The 16,134-nt window shown below is 43.3% G+C and overlaps 1 protein-coding gene across 2 annotated transcripts in view; it reads right to left on the bottom strand.

Moving 5' to 3' along the window:
• The window catches only part of LOC122554110 (vitellogenin-like), a 105,158-nt gene that overhangs the window by 11,690 nt on the left and 77,334 nt on the right, over positions 1 to 16,134 (bottom strand). For both annotated transcript variants that reach the window (XM_043698608.1, XM_043698609.1), the window contains exons 24-28: positions 14,423 to 14,476; positions 10,414 to 10,626; positions 8,835 to 8,977; positions 8,619 to 8,748; positions 8,071 to 8,200 (exon numbers count right to left, since the gene is read on the bottom strand). In XM_043698608.1, the coding sequence (XP_043554543.1) occupies positions 8,071 to 8,200; positions 8,619 to 8,748; positions 8,835 to 8,977; positions 10,414 to 10,626; positions 14,423 to 14,476 (670 nt within the window). The remainder of the gene's footprint in view (positions 1 to 8,070; positions 8,201 to 8,618; positions 8,749 to 8,834; positions 8,978 to 10,413; positions 10,627 to 14,422; positions 14,477 to 16,134) is intronic.

Below are 16,134 nucleotides of genomic sequence, written 5' to 3'. Positions count from 1 at the left end.
CTCCACCAATCTTTGTATTATCTACAAATTTGCCAACTCATCCATCTACATTTTCATCCAAGTCATTTTTGTATAATCACAAACAGCAGAGATCCCAGTACAGATCCCTGTAGAACACCACTAGTCACAGACCTCCACCCAGAAAAACAGCCTTCCACCACTATCCTCTGCCTTGTAGAGGTAAGCCGATTCTGAATCCACAGTGACACTGGATCCCATGCATCTTAATCTTCTAGATGAGCTTACCATGAGGGATCTTGTCAAAAGCCTGACTAAAGTCCATCTAGACAACATCCACTGCTCTACCCTCATCAATCACCTTTGTCACCTCCTTGAAAAATTCAATCAAGTCAGTAAGATATGACCTGCCCTGCACAAAGCCACACTGACTAATTAAGTTAAAAATCACACAACACCAGGTTATAGTCCAACAGGTTTATTTGGAAGCACTAGCTTTTGAAGCGCTGCTCTTTCATCAGCTAGTGCTCTGAAAGCTAGTACTTCCAAATAAACCTATTGGAATATAACCTGATGTTGTGTGATTTCTAGCTTTGTCCACCCCAGTCCAACAGTGACTCCTAGACATCATGTCTCTAACTGGACCATGCTGTTCCAAATGCACAGAATTTCTATCCCTAAAAATTCTCTCCAACAACTTCCCAAACATCAATACGAGATTCACTGGTCTATAGTTTCCTGGATTATCCCTATTTCCCTTCTTGAATAGAGGAACAACATTAGCTAATTGCCAATCCTCCAGGGCCTCTTTAGTTACTAATGAGGATACAAAGATCTTGGTACAAAGATCTTGATGTCTTGACAAGTGTCCACATTACAGAAGAGGAGGTGATGGAGGTCTTAAAAGACTAAAGGTAGATAAGTCCCTAGAACCTGATCAGGTATATCCGCAAGTCATTGTGGAAAGCTAGGCAAGACATTTCAGGAGCCCTATCAGAGATTTTTCCAGCCAGGGTGAAGTGCCAGAAGACTGGAGGGTGGTTAATGCTGTGCCATTATTTAAGAAAGGCTGCAAGGCAAAAACCAGAGAACTACAGAGCAGTGAGCCTACTGTCTGTGATGGGAAAGTTGTTGGAGGGGATTCTAAGACTCGGGATCTACATGCATTTGGAAAGACCAGGACTGATTAGGGATAGTCAACATTGCTTTGTGTATGGGAGATTGTGCATCTCAGATTGAATTGAGTATTTTGAAGAGGTGGCAAAGAAGATTGGTGAAGGCATAGCAGTAGATGTTTCCTACATGTTGCCTTTATCAAGGTTTTTGACAAGGTTCCACATGGCAGTTGGTTAGTAAGGTTAGATCACATGGGATCCAGGGAGAGCTAGCCAATTGGGTGCAAGATTGGTTTGAAGGTAGGAGACATAGATTGATAGTAGAAGGTTGTTGTTCAGACTGGAAGCCTGTAACCAGTGCTGTGCCACAAAGATGTCCACTGTTTGTTATTTATGTCAACAAATTGGATGAGAACATAGGAGGCATTTCCTTGAATGTGGTAGACAGGCTGGTGAATGTGGCATTGGTACACTTGTCTTCATTGGCCAAAGCATTGAGAACAGGAGTTGGGACATCACGTTACAACTGTACAAGATAGATGCACCACAGAAAGTATACTGTCCGGTTGCATACTGGCTTGGTACGGCAACTGCTCTGCCCAGGACCACAAGAAAATTTAGAAGATGGTGTGCACAGCCCAGAATGCCACATAAGCCAATCTTCCATATGGACTCCATTTACATAGCTCGTTGCTGCAGACAGGCTGCCAATATCATCAAAGACCCATCGCATCTTGGTAATGCTCTTCTACAAGGAGAAAGTGAGGTCTGCAGATGCTGGAGATCAAAGTTGAAACTTTATTGCTGGAACAGCACAGCAGGTCAGGCAGCATCCAAGGAGCAGGAGAATCGGCGTTTCGGGCATAAGCCCTTCTTCAGGAATCAGGGCTGAAGAAGGGCCTGTGCCCGAAACGTCGAATCTCCTGTTCCCTAGGATGCTGCCTGACCTGCTGTGCTGTTCCAGCAATAAAGTTTCAACAATGCTCTTCTACAACCTCTTCTGTTCGGCAGGAGATACAGAAGCTTGAACATACGCACCAGCAGGTTCAGAAACAGCTTCTTCCCTGACTGATGAATGGACTGCATTACTTCAAATAACGTTGATCTTACTGATGTTGATTTTGTCTTGCGCATACCATGTAATGTAACCTATATGCCTCTGTCTAAGCATTTTTTTTTCATTGTATGTTCTGTATGGTTTTGCTTACTATGATCTGCCTGTACTACTGGTAAACAAAGCTTTTCACTGTATTTAGATACCTGTGATAAATAAATCAAATTTGGCATTGGTAAGGCCACTGCGTACAATTCTGGTCGCCCCGCTGTAGGAAGGATGTTATTAAATTGGAAGGGGTGCAAAAAAGATTTACAAAGGTGTTACCAAGACTGGAAGTTTTGAGTTACAAGGAGAGGCTAGGTACATAGAACATAGAACATAGAAGAATACAGCGCAGTACAGGCCCTTTGGCCCTCGATGTTGCGCCGATCCAAGCCCACCTAACCTATACTAACCCACTATCCTCCATATACCTATCCAATGCCCACTTAAATGCCCATAAAGAGGGAGAGTCCACCACTGCTGCTGGCAGGGCATTCCATGAACTTACGACTCGCTGAGTGAAGAACCTACCCCTAACTTCAGTCCTATATCTACCACCCCTTAATTTAGAGCTATGCCCCCTTGTAATACCCGGCTCCATACGCGGGAAAAGGTTCATACTGTCGTCCCTATCTAACCCCCTAATCATCTTGTGCACCTCAGTCAAGTCACCTCTAAACCTTCTTTTCTCTAGTGAAAACGGCCCCAAGTGCCTCAGTCTTTCCTCATATGATTTTCCTTCCATACCAGGCAACATCCTGGTAAACTTCCTCTGCACCCGTTCCAGTGCCTCCACCTCCTTCCTATAGTATGGCGACCAAAACTGCACACAATATTCCAGATGCTGCCGCACCAGAGTTTTATACAACTGCATCATGACCTCAGGACTCCGGAACTCAATTCCTCTACCAATAAAAGCCAGTACGCCATATGCCTTCCTCACCGCACTATTTACCTGGGTGGCAACTTTCAGAGATCTGTGTACATGGACACCAAGATCCCTCTGCTCATCCACACTACCAAGTATCCGACCATTAGCCCAGTACCCCATCTTTTTGTTATTCTTCCCAAAGTGAATCACCTCGCACTTAGCTACATTGTATTCCATCTGCCACCTTTCTGCCCAGCTCTGCAGCTTCTCTATATCCTGCTGTAACCTGCCACATGCTTCCTCACTGTCAACAACTCCTCCGACTTTCGTATCATCCGCAAACTTGCTTACCCAACCTTCTAACCCCTCTTCCATGTCATTTATAAAAATGACAAACAGCAATGGTCCCAAAACAGATCCTTGCGGAACACCGCTAGTGACGGCTCTCCAAGATGAACCTTTGCCATCAATTACTACCCTCTGTCTTCTTCCATCCAGCCAATTCCTAATCCAAACCTCCAACTCACCCTCAATGCCATGCCTCCGTATTTTTTGCAGTAGCCTACCATGGGGAACCTTATCGAACGCCTTACTAAAATCCATATATACCACATCTACCGCTTTGCCCTCATCAACCTCCTTCGTCACCTTTTCAAAGAATTCAATAAGGTTTGTGAGGCACGACCTGCCCTTCACAAAACCATGCTGACTATCCTTGATCACATTATTCCTATCCAGATGTGCATAAATCCTATCCCTTACAATTCTCTCCATGATTTTGCCCACAACAGAAGTGAGACTCACCGGCCTATAGTTACTAGGGTTATCCCTACTCCCCTTTTTGAACAAGGGTACCACATTTGCTATCCTCCAGTCTTCTGGGACTACTCCTGTAGACAAAGAGGACATAAAAATCAAGGCCAATGGCTCTGCAATCTCCTCCCTTGCTTCGCAGAGAATCCTAGGATAAATGCCATCAGGCCCAGGGGACTTATCTATTTTCACCTTTTCCAGGATTTCCAATACCTCTTCTCTACATACCTCAAAGCCATCCATTCTACTTATTTGTGACTCAGTATTCACATCGATGACAATGCCCTGTTCCTGAGTAAATACTGAAGAAAAGTATTCATTCAGTGTCTCCCCAATCTCTTCTGCCTCCACACGCAACTTCCCCCTACTATCCTTGACTGGACCTATTCCTACCCTAGTCATTCTTTTATTCCTGACATACCTATAGAAAGCCTTAGGGTTTTCCTTAATCCTACCGACTAAGGACCTTTCATGTCCCCTCCTTGCTGCTTTTAGCTCTCTCTTCAGGTCCTTCCTGGCTACCCTATAACTCTCAATCGCCCCAATTGAACCTTCACGTCTCATCTTGAGATAGGCCGCCCTCTTCCATTTAACAAGGGATTCCAATTCTTTATTAAACCACGGCTCCCTCGCACGACCCTTTCCTCCCTGCCTGACAGGTACATACTTCTCAAGGACACTCAATAGTTGCTCCTTGAACAAGCTCCACATATCATTTACACTCTTGCCTTGGAGTCTACTTTTCCAAGCCACACATCCTAAGTCATGCCTCACCGCATCATAATTTCCCTGACCCCAGCTATAACTCTTGCCTTGTAGTACACACTTATCCCTCTCCATCACGAGAGTAAAAATCACCGAATTATGGTCACTATCCCCAAAGTGCTCACCTACCTCTAATTCTAACACCTGGCCTGGTTCGTTACCCAGAACCAAATCCAGTATGGCCTCACCTCTTGTTGGCCTGTCTACATAAATCCAGTATGGCCTCACCTCTTGTTGTTGGCCTGTCTACATAAATCCAGTATGGCCTCACCTCTTGTTGGATGGGACTACTTTCTCTGGAGTGAAGGAGGCTAAGGGGGTGACCTTGTGGAGGTTTATAAAATAATGAGTGACATAGATGAGGTGAATAGCCAAGGTCTTTTCTCCAGGGTATGCGAGTCCAAAACTAGAGGCATAGGTTTAAGAAGAGAGGGAAAAGATATAAAAGGGATCTGAGGGACAACGTTTTTACACAGAGGATATAATGTGTATATAATGAGCTGCCAGAGGAAATGGTAGAGGCTGGTACAATTAGAGCATTTGAAAATCAGTTGGGCAGGTACATGAATAAGAAAGATTAAAAAGGAAATGCAGGAAAATGGGACTAGGTTTGTTTAGGAAACTTGCTCGGCGTGGACGAGTTGGACTAAAAGGTCTGTTTCTGTGCTGTATGACTCTACGTCTCTTGCTTGGTTTCTATTTATAAAATCTCTTGCGATTACTTGCTCTATTACTATGGAGTGCTAGTAAACAGACCACTTACAATCACTGGCAACATCTAACTCTGTATATAATTTATAGAATCCCTACAGTGCAGAAAAGGCCATTCAGCCCATTGATTCTGCACCAACCCTCCGAACAGCATCCCATCCAGACTCAGCCCCCCGCCCTGTCTCCATAATCCGGCATTTACGTATTAATTTCATTGCCATGGTGGTACATGAACTCATGACTTCAGTGATCGAGAGACTCAGTCGAATGCTCTGGTCTAGACATAGTGCACGCATGCCACTTTGGTGGGGTGGGGGCTTGTGATGTGGAATAAACAAGTATCTGTTGTTCTTATTTTTCTAGTTGGTATAGGTCATGTCTCTGGAAGATACTGTCAGTGGAGCCTTGACAGGTTACTGCAGTGCAACTTGTAGGTGGTAAGTCCTGCTGCCACTGTGTGTCAATGATAAGAAGCATGTGAATGTTTAAGGTGATGGATGGAGTACCTATCATTATTTTAGAAACCTCTACAGTTCACCTCTTAACCTTCTCCCTTACAGAGTTTAGAGCTCCAGCTCGGCCAATGCTTTAGGGCCATCAAGACCCATACATAACAGGAACTGGAGGAAGCAATCTGGCCTCTCAAACTTGTTCTGCTGTTCAATGGAACCATGGCTGATCCAACGCTCCTGACCACTTTCCCACCCTTTCCCCATAACCTTTGATTCCCAGACTGATCAAGAATCAATCTATCTCAGCATTAGCTACACACTGCTATCTGTGGCAAGGCGTTTCAAAGACTCAAGCCCCTGAGAGAAAGAATTCCTTCTCATCTCAGCCTTACATTGCTGCCACTTAATTCTGCTTCCATGCCATCTGACCCTATTCTCTCCAATGAGGGGAAACATCCTCTGAGCATTTTCCTGTGAAGATACTTATAAATCCTATACATTCCCTCATTCTTCTAAACCTCGGTAAGGGTTGTCCCAACCTGAATCGCCTTTCGGAAGATGGATCACTCAACCCAAAATGTTAACTCTGATTTCTCTCCACAACTGCTGACAGACCTGCTAAACCTTTCCAGCATTTTCTGTTTTTGTTTCTGATTTACAGTTATTTCAATTTTTATTCTGTTTAGCCATTGCTCATAAGACAGCCCCTTTATCCCAGGGATCATCCTAGTGAACCTTCTCTGAATTGCCTCCAATAAAATGATATCTTTCCTTAAATGTGGGGAAAAAACTGCACACAGTGCACCAGATGTGGTCTCACCAGCACCTTGTACAGTTACAGTAAGACTTCTCTGCTCTTATACTCCAACCCCCTTGAAATACAGGCCAACATTCCATTAGCCTTCCTGATTACCTGCTGCACCTTTGTGCTAGTTTATCTGAATTTTATAACCTCTCTGTTGGGCATCATCGTCATAAATCTTATTTGCTGTGATATCTTTTCAGGAACATGCTGACCAGAATTATATACAGTACTCTGAGTGTGAAGTTACCAGGGTTATGTGTGTAAACCTTTTTATTTACATCTTCTCATTCCACATTCCTTTTGAAATATGATGGTAAGATCTGTGCCTTCAATACATTTTAAGCCGGGATCTAAATAATTGAATGTAACTTCATTGATATTCAGTTCAATAAAAGCTGTTATGATGTTTCACAGAATCTCAGAATCACAGAATTATTATGATGCAGAAGCAGGCCATTCGACCCATCAGGCTTACACCAGTTCTATTACTAGTGCCAATATCCTGCCTTTTCCCCGATATCCCTGCACACCATTACTATCCAAAAACCATCCAGTGCCCCTCTTGAATCTCTCAGTTGACCCAACTTACACCACAGTTCCAGCAGTGAACTCCACACCCTAATTACTCCCTGACTGGAAAAAGAAATTATCTCACATCACCTTCCCCTCGTTCATGCATCACTTTAAATCTTGGCCTTCTTGTTCTTGTTATGTTTATGTATTTATGAGCTGCTACAGAGGCAAATTGTTCTTGTGCATTATCATAATGAGAAACAGTGAGCAATGCTTTTCTTTGTGGCTTTTTCAAAATGACATTTCTCCCTGCAATTAATCATTATTCATAATAGGTCAATTGGCATCTCATCTATTTGAGAGAGACAAATTTGGGGTCAAGTGTAGGACAAGCTGAATTTCAAATGAATTGCCAGAATCAGTACATGAGTTGAGCCCACACCATTGATTTAATTCTGCATCACATTTGAATCAATCCAACTAAGCCCACCAAATCCCTTGATATAAAATAAGAATAGAAGGGGGAGGTCTAGTGATATTATTGCTAGATTGTTAATTGAGAGACCCAGCTAATGTTCCACCTGGGTTTGAATCCTGCCATGGATTCAAATTCATTAATAATCTGGAATCAAGAATCTAACAATGATTGTGAAACGATTGTCAGGGAATCCCATCTGGTTCACCAATGTTCTTTAGGAAAGGGAACTGCTGTCCTCATTGACCCTACACCCACAGCAATGGTGTTCAATCCTATGTGCCCCCACTAAAGATCACTCAGTTGAGAGTGTTGTGGTTCAGTGGTAATGTCCCTACCTCTGACCTAGGAGGCCTTAATTCAATTCTCCTCCAGAGTTTGTAACAGCATCTGAGCGGATTGATTAAGGGAACATCTAAATTAGGAATGCACAACAGGTGAAATCTGAAGCATGCAGAAAAGTTCACAGAGAAGAGGTAGATGTAATAATTACTTTGGTTCATTGTCAGTAGCAGCCGTGGAATTTCGTTGATGCTTTTAAAGCCTTTCGTCTGAATGACTGGGGTCATTGATTGAACGTGCACTGGCAAAGGAAGCTCGAAGCCTTGATAATAGATTGTTAGCTGGTAACAAAACAATGAGATTCACCATTACAAAGGTATAATAACCCTTAAATTAAGACAATGTGAATTGATGTGAAAGTGCTGACGTTGGACTGGGGTGGAAAAAGTTAAAAATCACACAACATCAGGTTATAGCCCAACAGGTTTAATTGGAAGCACTAGCTTTTGGAGCACTGCTCCTTTGTCAGGTAGCTGGTGGGGCAGGATCATAAACTTAAAGACTTAACAGCAATCTATGTTTGTTCAATACATCACATCAGTTGTATGACATTTTGATCTTTTACTATAAAATCTGTATATACCTACTGAAGGAACAGCACTCCGAAAGCCTGTACTGCCAAATAAATCTGTTGGACTATAACCTGATGCTGTATGATTTGAGGCACTGTTTGGTAAAATTTAACAGAGATTGTCTTACCCTGGGTAGTTTAACAATTGTATCGATGGTCCATGGTGATGTTAGGGCTATCAGTTGTGTGATCTGATGCGAAGGATTACGTTTGAATTTATTGGAAAATCCAAATAGAAAAGCAACTCCAGATCCAATCCTGGTATAAAAGAGCATTGCCGTAGTGTTATAGGTAGCGCAAATGGAAAACAGGGAAGTAAGACAATTATATGACACAATACTTACACCCTTCCACCAGATATCATTGCAGTAGGGATTTCTGACCACTGAGTTTTAATTTTCATAGCTGGATGGTTTGCAAGACGTCCTAACGATGCCTCATAAGATATTTTATATTTCTGGCAGTCTTTGCCCCATCTGAACATTAACTAGGAAATTTAAAAAAAAGGACATTGTCATTCTCTGCCACATAGGAAAATAAGACATAGAACAGTACAGCATTGGAACAGGCCATTCAGCCCACCCTTTTTTTGCCAACCATGTTGCCATTCCAATCTTCCAGCACATGATCCATTTATCTCTAATCCTTGCCTGTTCATGCAAGTTTGTGTTTGGCCTGTATCAGAAAGGTTGCTCCCCACACTTTCTCCACCAAATGATGAGGGGGCACCACACCCAGTCCAGTCAAAGACCTGAGCATCCGTCAAATGCCTGTAGGTCTCAATCAGGCAGGACTCCACCCTGGGTTAATGGCTCTCTGGAACTTCCTTGACATCGATCACAGTGAGCTAGATGGCATTGTCCCTGCAGGGGGCTCAACCTTACAGTCCAAAACACCGTCAATATGTAGAGATAGAAGAAACATCCATTTTGGGAAATGTCTGGTCTCCATTCCAATTCCTGATGTCTCTGCCAGGTCTGTGGCAAAATATTGATCAGGAAAGAGCACAATTTCCATCTGAATATCTGTGGAGTGCCTCAGAGAGAGTGTATGGAGGACATCTACATTTTAATGCATTAGAAATGAGTTTTAATGAAAACATATCAAGAGAAAATCCTGCAGGCAGGAGGGCTAGTAACTAGGAGAAGTGGATTTACAACCTTGTAATCCACTCTTCCTGGCTCACACAACAGATTAGAGACTGTGGTTGTAGGAAAACTGATGCTGGAGAAACTCAGCAGGCCTGGCAGCATCAGTGGAGTGAGAAACAGAGTTAATGTTTTGAGTCTGGGATGACTCTTAAGAACTGAAGAAATGGGCTGAAGGTTTGAAAAAGAGTTGTACTGAATCCAAAACATTAACTCTGTTTCTCCCATCATAGATGTTGCCAGATCTGCTGAGTTTCTCCAGCACTGTCTTTGTTCCACTGAACAGCACGCTGGTTTGAGGAGAATGGAAATGTGGATCATTTGTTTTATCAATGAGTTGCTATGACCTGGGGTGTGCTGCCTTTAAGGTAAGTAGAATAAGATTCAATAATTTTTTTTCCCTCAAAAGAGATTCCTGTAAATCCGTGAGAAGTAGAATGTTTGCAAAGGCAATGGGGAAAGTACAGGGGAAAGTGTGAAATTTGGAAAGCTCTTTCAAAAACTGGAAGAGGTGCAATGGACCAATGACTTCCTTCTGTGCTTTACCATTTGACAATTTATACATTACCATTGAGGAGAAAGTGAGGTCTGCAGATGCTGGAGATCAGAGATGGAAATGTGTTGCTGGAAAAGTGCAGCAGGTCAGGCAGCATCTAGGGAACAGGAGAATCGACGTTTCGGGCATTAGACCTTTTTCCTGAAGAAGGGCTAATGCCCGAAACGTCGATTCTCCTGTTCCCTAGATGCTGCCTGACCTGCTGCGCTTATACATTACCATTGCTTTGTGTGCTTTCGGAATTGCAGCATCGACACACATTTTCCAGCTGCTGTCTTCCTTCAGTTCGACAACTCGTATGTGCATTCTAGGCCAGGCATCTGAACCCTCCATCGATCCTGTGAGCTGATATCCTTGCTCTTTGCCATCAGTTCTTTTAGCTTGAGCAAGGATGGTGACGGACGGTGTGCCTATTGTTCCAATGAAATTACCCTAGAACCACAAACAAACATCAACAAAATGATTAATAAGGTGCAGGAGGAGGTTATTCAGCCCCTCAAAATCTGTCTCACCTCCCCTTAATTAGTTGTGTCGCTAATCGATAGCTTTTAACTCCATCTATCCACCTTGGTCTGGAACTCTTAATTGTGTTACCTGCCAAAAATCTAGCAATTTCAGCTTGAACATTTAAACTGACCACACACTCAGTAGCCTTTCTGGGCCAGTGTGTTCCAGATTTCCACTGTCCCTTGTGTAAGTACGTGCTCCCTGTATAACCCAGAGCAAATTTTAAAATACTGTCCCGTCAGCTGAGGAAACAATTATTACCTTTCTACCTTACCCTATTTAGTTATTATCTAATAGGTTATCTATCAGCTCTTATCTAATAGGTTACCCAAATGCTTGCATTAGATCATCCCTCAATTTCCTAAACATGTGGAAATATAAGTTTATCCTCTGCAAAGTCTCACGTGTATATGTTGATGAATCTACACCACACTATACATGAATAATATGTCAGAGTCACTCTGAACTCTAGACACTGGAAAACTGTGAACTACAGACAGCCTCTAATGCAAGAAATCTTTTCACTCCATTAGGATGAATGTTGATTCCCCTTGCTTCCTTGCTGCCCACAATCCTCATGAGATTATTTTTTGACAGCCATTGTAAAACAACTGGAGGTTTTCTGCAAAAAGTGGGCACCTTGGAATGGAGAATACTTCACCCAGCATGCATTGCAGCTGAAAAACTGCTCTATCTGCAGGACTGGATGCTTGAAATACTATATCCCAGGGTGACAGTGCTTTCACAGCCACCAGGGAAGAAACTTCAAACTCAGTTGAATATTCTTATTCTATATTCAATAACCAACTTGAAAGAGGGAAAGAGCATGTGTTGCATTTCTTAAGATACTAGTGACTGGTTTCACAATGTATCCTTCTTAAGTTAAAAATCACTCAACACCAGGTTATAGGGCAATAGGTTTAATTGGAAGCACACTTGTTTTCGGAGCATCGCCCCTTAATCAGGTGATAGTGGAGGGCTCAATCCTAACACACAGAATTTATAGCAAACATTTACAGTGTGATGTAACTGAAATCATACATTGAAAAATTGATTGTCTGTTGAGCCTTTCATCTATTTGAATTCCATGATAGTTTCACTTCTTTCAGGTGCAAATCACAAAACCTTTTTTTTTAAAAGTTGCATTCTCAGGTTAGCTGTTAACAAGAAACAGAAACAGCAGTGAGCCAATCAGTTCGACAACTCGTATGTGCATTCTAGGCCAGGCATCTGAACCCTCCATCGATCCTGTGAGCTGATATCCTTGCTCTCAAGCCTGCATTCCACAAGATCATGGCTGACCTGCTACTGGCCTCAACTCATCTCTCACACCAATGCTTCATATGTCTCAAATCTGCAATATTTTAGAAAAAAGCTATCTGCCTCCTCTTTAAATATTTTCTGTGATCTAGCCTCTACAACTCTCAGACATTCCTGTTGGTCTTCAGCTAGTAGGCGCTTTTCTTGGTTACATCATTAATCCTGAGTCTTGATTAGAGTGGTGCTGGAAAAGCACAGCAGGTCAGGCAGCATCTGAGGAGCAGGAAAATCAACGTTTCGGGCAAAAACCACTCATCAGGAATAGAGACAGGGTGCCTGCAGAGTGGAGAGATATATGAGAGGGGGGTGGGGATGGGGAGAGAGTAGAATAGAGTACAATAGGTGAATGGGGGTGGGGATGGAGGTGATAGGTCAGAGAGGAGGGTGGTGTGGATAGGTGGAAAGGAAGATAGCCAGGTAGGACAGGTCATGAGGGTGGTGCTGAGCTGGAAGGTTGGAGCTGGGGTGAGGTGGGGGAAGGGGAAATGAGGAAACTGGTGAGCTTCGGGGCAGAGGAGATGACCTGGGGGTTGCAGTGAGAGAGAGACTCACTGAGATTCTTGTAGAGAGAGGAGGAAAACTTCTTCAAGGTAGGCATCCTTGCAAGAGGATTTGCAGTAGGGTTAAAATCAACTAGGTAAAAACAAGGACTGCAGATGCCGGAAACCAGAGTCTAGATTAGGGTGTTTTTATCTACCTCATTAATCCCAATACCAAACGGTCTCTCAGCATCTCATTAAGGGTTAAACCAAACTCACATACTTTGGCCAGTTGTCTGAATTGAGTGAAAAATCCTAATACTGATTCACCTGGTTGTTGAATTGTCATTCTTTGATGGCAGCTTCGAACAAGTTAAGCTTCCCAACTAACAGCATCATGCCAGAAATGCTCACCCCAACTCCAAACTGACTGTAGTGAGTAAATCTTTTCAGGACCTTGCTCTTCTCTTGTTGCCACTGATATAACTCCACAGAGGGTGGTATCCCATCACTAAGTCCCCCTTTATTTGCACATCAAGAGTCTTGGCCCTGGTCCAGCCCCCTCAGAGCCAGCTCTCAGTGTGAACAGAACCTCTGAACCTCTTGTTTATATCTGTCAGCCAGGGCTCCCTGATTTGAGAAGATTAACAACTCCAATCAGGAAACTCATGTTCTATGAGGTCCATCTGGCTGACCTCATTACAATCACTATACACCCTTGTCATGCCCACTCAGAATCTTGTCTATTTCATTTGATCTCTCCTCATTCTTGTAATGAATAACGGCATAATCTGTTTAGCTGCTCTTGATGTGTCAACCCCTTTATCCCAGGAGCTGAAAATGTGTTGCTGGAAAAGCGCAGCAGGTCAGGCAGCATCCAGGGAACAGGAGAATCGACGCTTCGGGCACAAGCCCTTCTTCAGGAATGACAGGCTTGTGCCCGAAGTGTCGATTCTCCTGTTCCCTGGATGCTGCCTGACCTGCTGCACTTTTCCAGCAACACATTTTCAGCTCTGATCTCCAGCATCTGCAGACCTCACTTTCTCCCCTTTATCCCAGGAATCAGCCTGCTTTTTCTTCATTCACTGATTGGATGTGGGCATCACTAGTTGGGTTAGCATTTATTACCCATTCTTATCTCCCCTGGAGAAGGTGGGGGTGAGCTGCCTTCTTGAATCATTGCAGTCCATGTGCTGTAGATTAACCCACAATGCCCTGAGGAATGGAATTCCAGGATTTTGACCCAGCGACAGTGAAGGAACGGCAATGTTTCCAAGTCAGGATGGTGAGTGGCTTGGAAGGGAACTTGCAGAGGGCGGTGTTCCCATATATCTGCTGTCCTTGTCGGTCTAGATGGAAGTGGTTGTGGGTTTGGAAGGAACTGCCTAAGGATCTTTGGTGAATTTCTGCAGTGTCTCTTGTACATGGTACACACTGCTGCTACTGAGCATCAGTGGTGGAGGGAGTGGATGCTTGTAGATGTAGTGCCAGGCAAACATGCTACTTTGTCCTGGATGATCTCAAGCTTCTTGAATGTTGTTGGATCTGCACCCATCAAGGCACGTGGGCAGGATTCCATCACACCTTGCAGATGGTGGGCAGGCTTTGGGTAATCGTGAGGTAAGTCAATCACTGCAATATTCCTAACTTGTGACTTGTTCTTGTCACCACTGTGTTTTTGTGTTTATCTGTGTTTATCTGTTTCTGTGTAATGTCAATCAAAGGATAAATATTGTCCTGGACAATGGGAACAACCCCAATGCCTTTCGTACATGAGGGATCTTTTGAAAACACCTGAGAGGCCAGACAAGTGCCTCAAGGGTCAGACAACATCTCATGGGGGTGTTAACCTAGATTTGGTGCTGCCCAATGACAATACAAAAAAAAAGTAAATTTGAAAGATTACAGCAGAATATTCTTACCTTAATGTTTTCACCTGGCTTGAAGTTAACTTCTATGAGGTCCTGGTTTATTCTCTGTAAAAACAAAATGATGTCAGTCACTGTTTTCCACAGAATCCATCAAATTGTTGTCATGTTTTAATCAGCTCCACTTTGCTACATACATATTACTGGTAAAACCCTTTAACATCAGTAAAGTCTAGCTTTTCCTCATCCTATCCAAGGCAGCAGTGATGGTATCTCCTGCCTGTTACTCTGACTGAGTCATGGTCTTTGTCCAGCTTCCTAATGTGGGGTTCATGGACTGTCATTAAAGTCACTTGGAATGAACTCTACTTTGGAAAAGGTGGATTTGGAAATAGCATGAGAGCATAACAATACTTTTTCTGCACCCTATTCAGCCCTTAGAGCAGATCGAAGCCCATGTGTACTGTTGGCTGATGTGGGGGAATGGGAGAGGAGACCATGGTCGGGACTTCTGCTTCCTTCCAGGCGCCTTGCGAAGCAGCAACCTTCATGTGATTCATATCAGTACCTACCACTGATGGAGTTTCCCGTACAATGGAGTCCAGGCCCCAACTTACTGTTGGAACCAAATTGCAATCCATGAGGAACTCAGCAGCCATTAGTCTCTCTGGTGAGGACCTGGCTACACAGCAGCAGGGAATAAAGGAAATCAAGATCAAGTTGCAAAAGGCTTCAAATTTTGCTGCTGTCTGCCTTGAGACTTGAGTGAGGGGGCAATTCAGTCTTAAACATAATCCCAAATAAAACAATCAGCTTCTGGGTTCAGAGTCAGTACTGTTTGAAATGCTGAAATAAGGATGAAGATTTGTGCACATCAAATGACAACAAACACCACTTGTTCAAATAACAGACAGTGTAAATGCAGGTGGAATGTGTTCCGTGATTGGAGAGTCTAGAATCAGAAGGTACAGTCCCATGATATAGTTTAGGTTATTTAGGATGCTGTGGAGCACGGAACATATGTTTGCACAAATGCAGTGTTCTGTATTAGATGTAATAGACATACAGCTACATTCTTGCAGTTAACAATGAGATCAACTCATGCCTGAACACTGGAGCAGTTGGCTGGTGGCAGAATAGGATGACTACTACCGATTTCACAATCTCTGGTGCCATAGACATGCTTGCTGTGTTATTTAGTCACCATTGTGAGGTACAGGATAGATGGCTGATTACAATAGACAATAGGTGCAGGAGTAGGCCACTCTGCCCTTCGAGCCTGCACCACCATTCATTATGATTATGGCTGATCATCCTCAATCAGTATCCTGTTCCTGCCTTATCTCCATAACCCTTGATCCCACTATCCTTGAGAGCTCTATCCAACTCTTTCTTAAACGAATCCAGAGACTGGGCCTCCAAAGCCTTCTGGGGCATAGCATTCCACACACCCACCACTCTCTGGGTGAAGAAGTTTCTCCTCATCTCTGTCCTAAATGGCCTACCCCTTATTTTTAAGCTGTGTCCTCTGGTTCGGGACTCACCCATCAGCGGAAACATGTTTCCTGCCTCCAGAGTGTCTGATCCTTTAATAATCTTATATCAGATTATCAGATCCCCTCTCAGTCTTCTAAACTCAACGGTATACAAGCCCAGTCGCTCCAATCTTTCAACATAAGAGACTAATGATGTCCATTAAACCATTGTTGATTGCCAGAAAAAAAAACCCATCTGATTCCCTAATGCCTTTTAAAAGGAAGGGAGTC

The sequence above is a fragment of the Chiloscyllium plagiosum genome, chromosome 11, assembly GCF_004010195.1.
Source record: "Chiloscyllium plagiosum isolate BGI_BamShark_2017 chromosome 11, ASM401019v2, whole genome shotgun sequence".
Taxonomy (NCBI): Eukaryota; Metazoa; Chordata; class Chondrichthyes; order Orectolobiformes; family Hemiscylliidae; genus Chiloscyllium; species Chiloscyllium plagiosum.
This window is presented reverse-complemented; position numbering and strand designations above follow the sequence as displayed.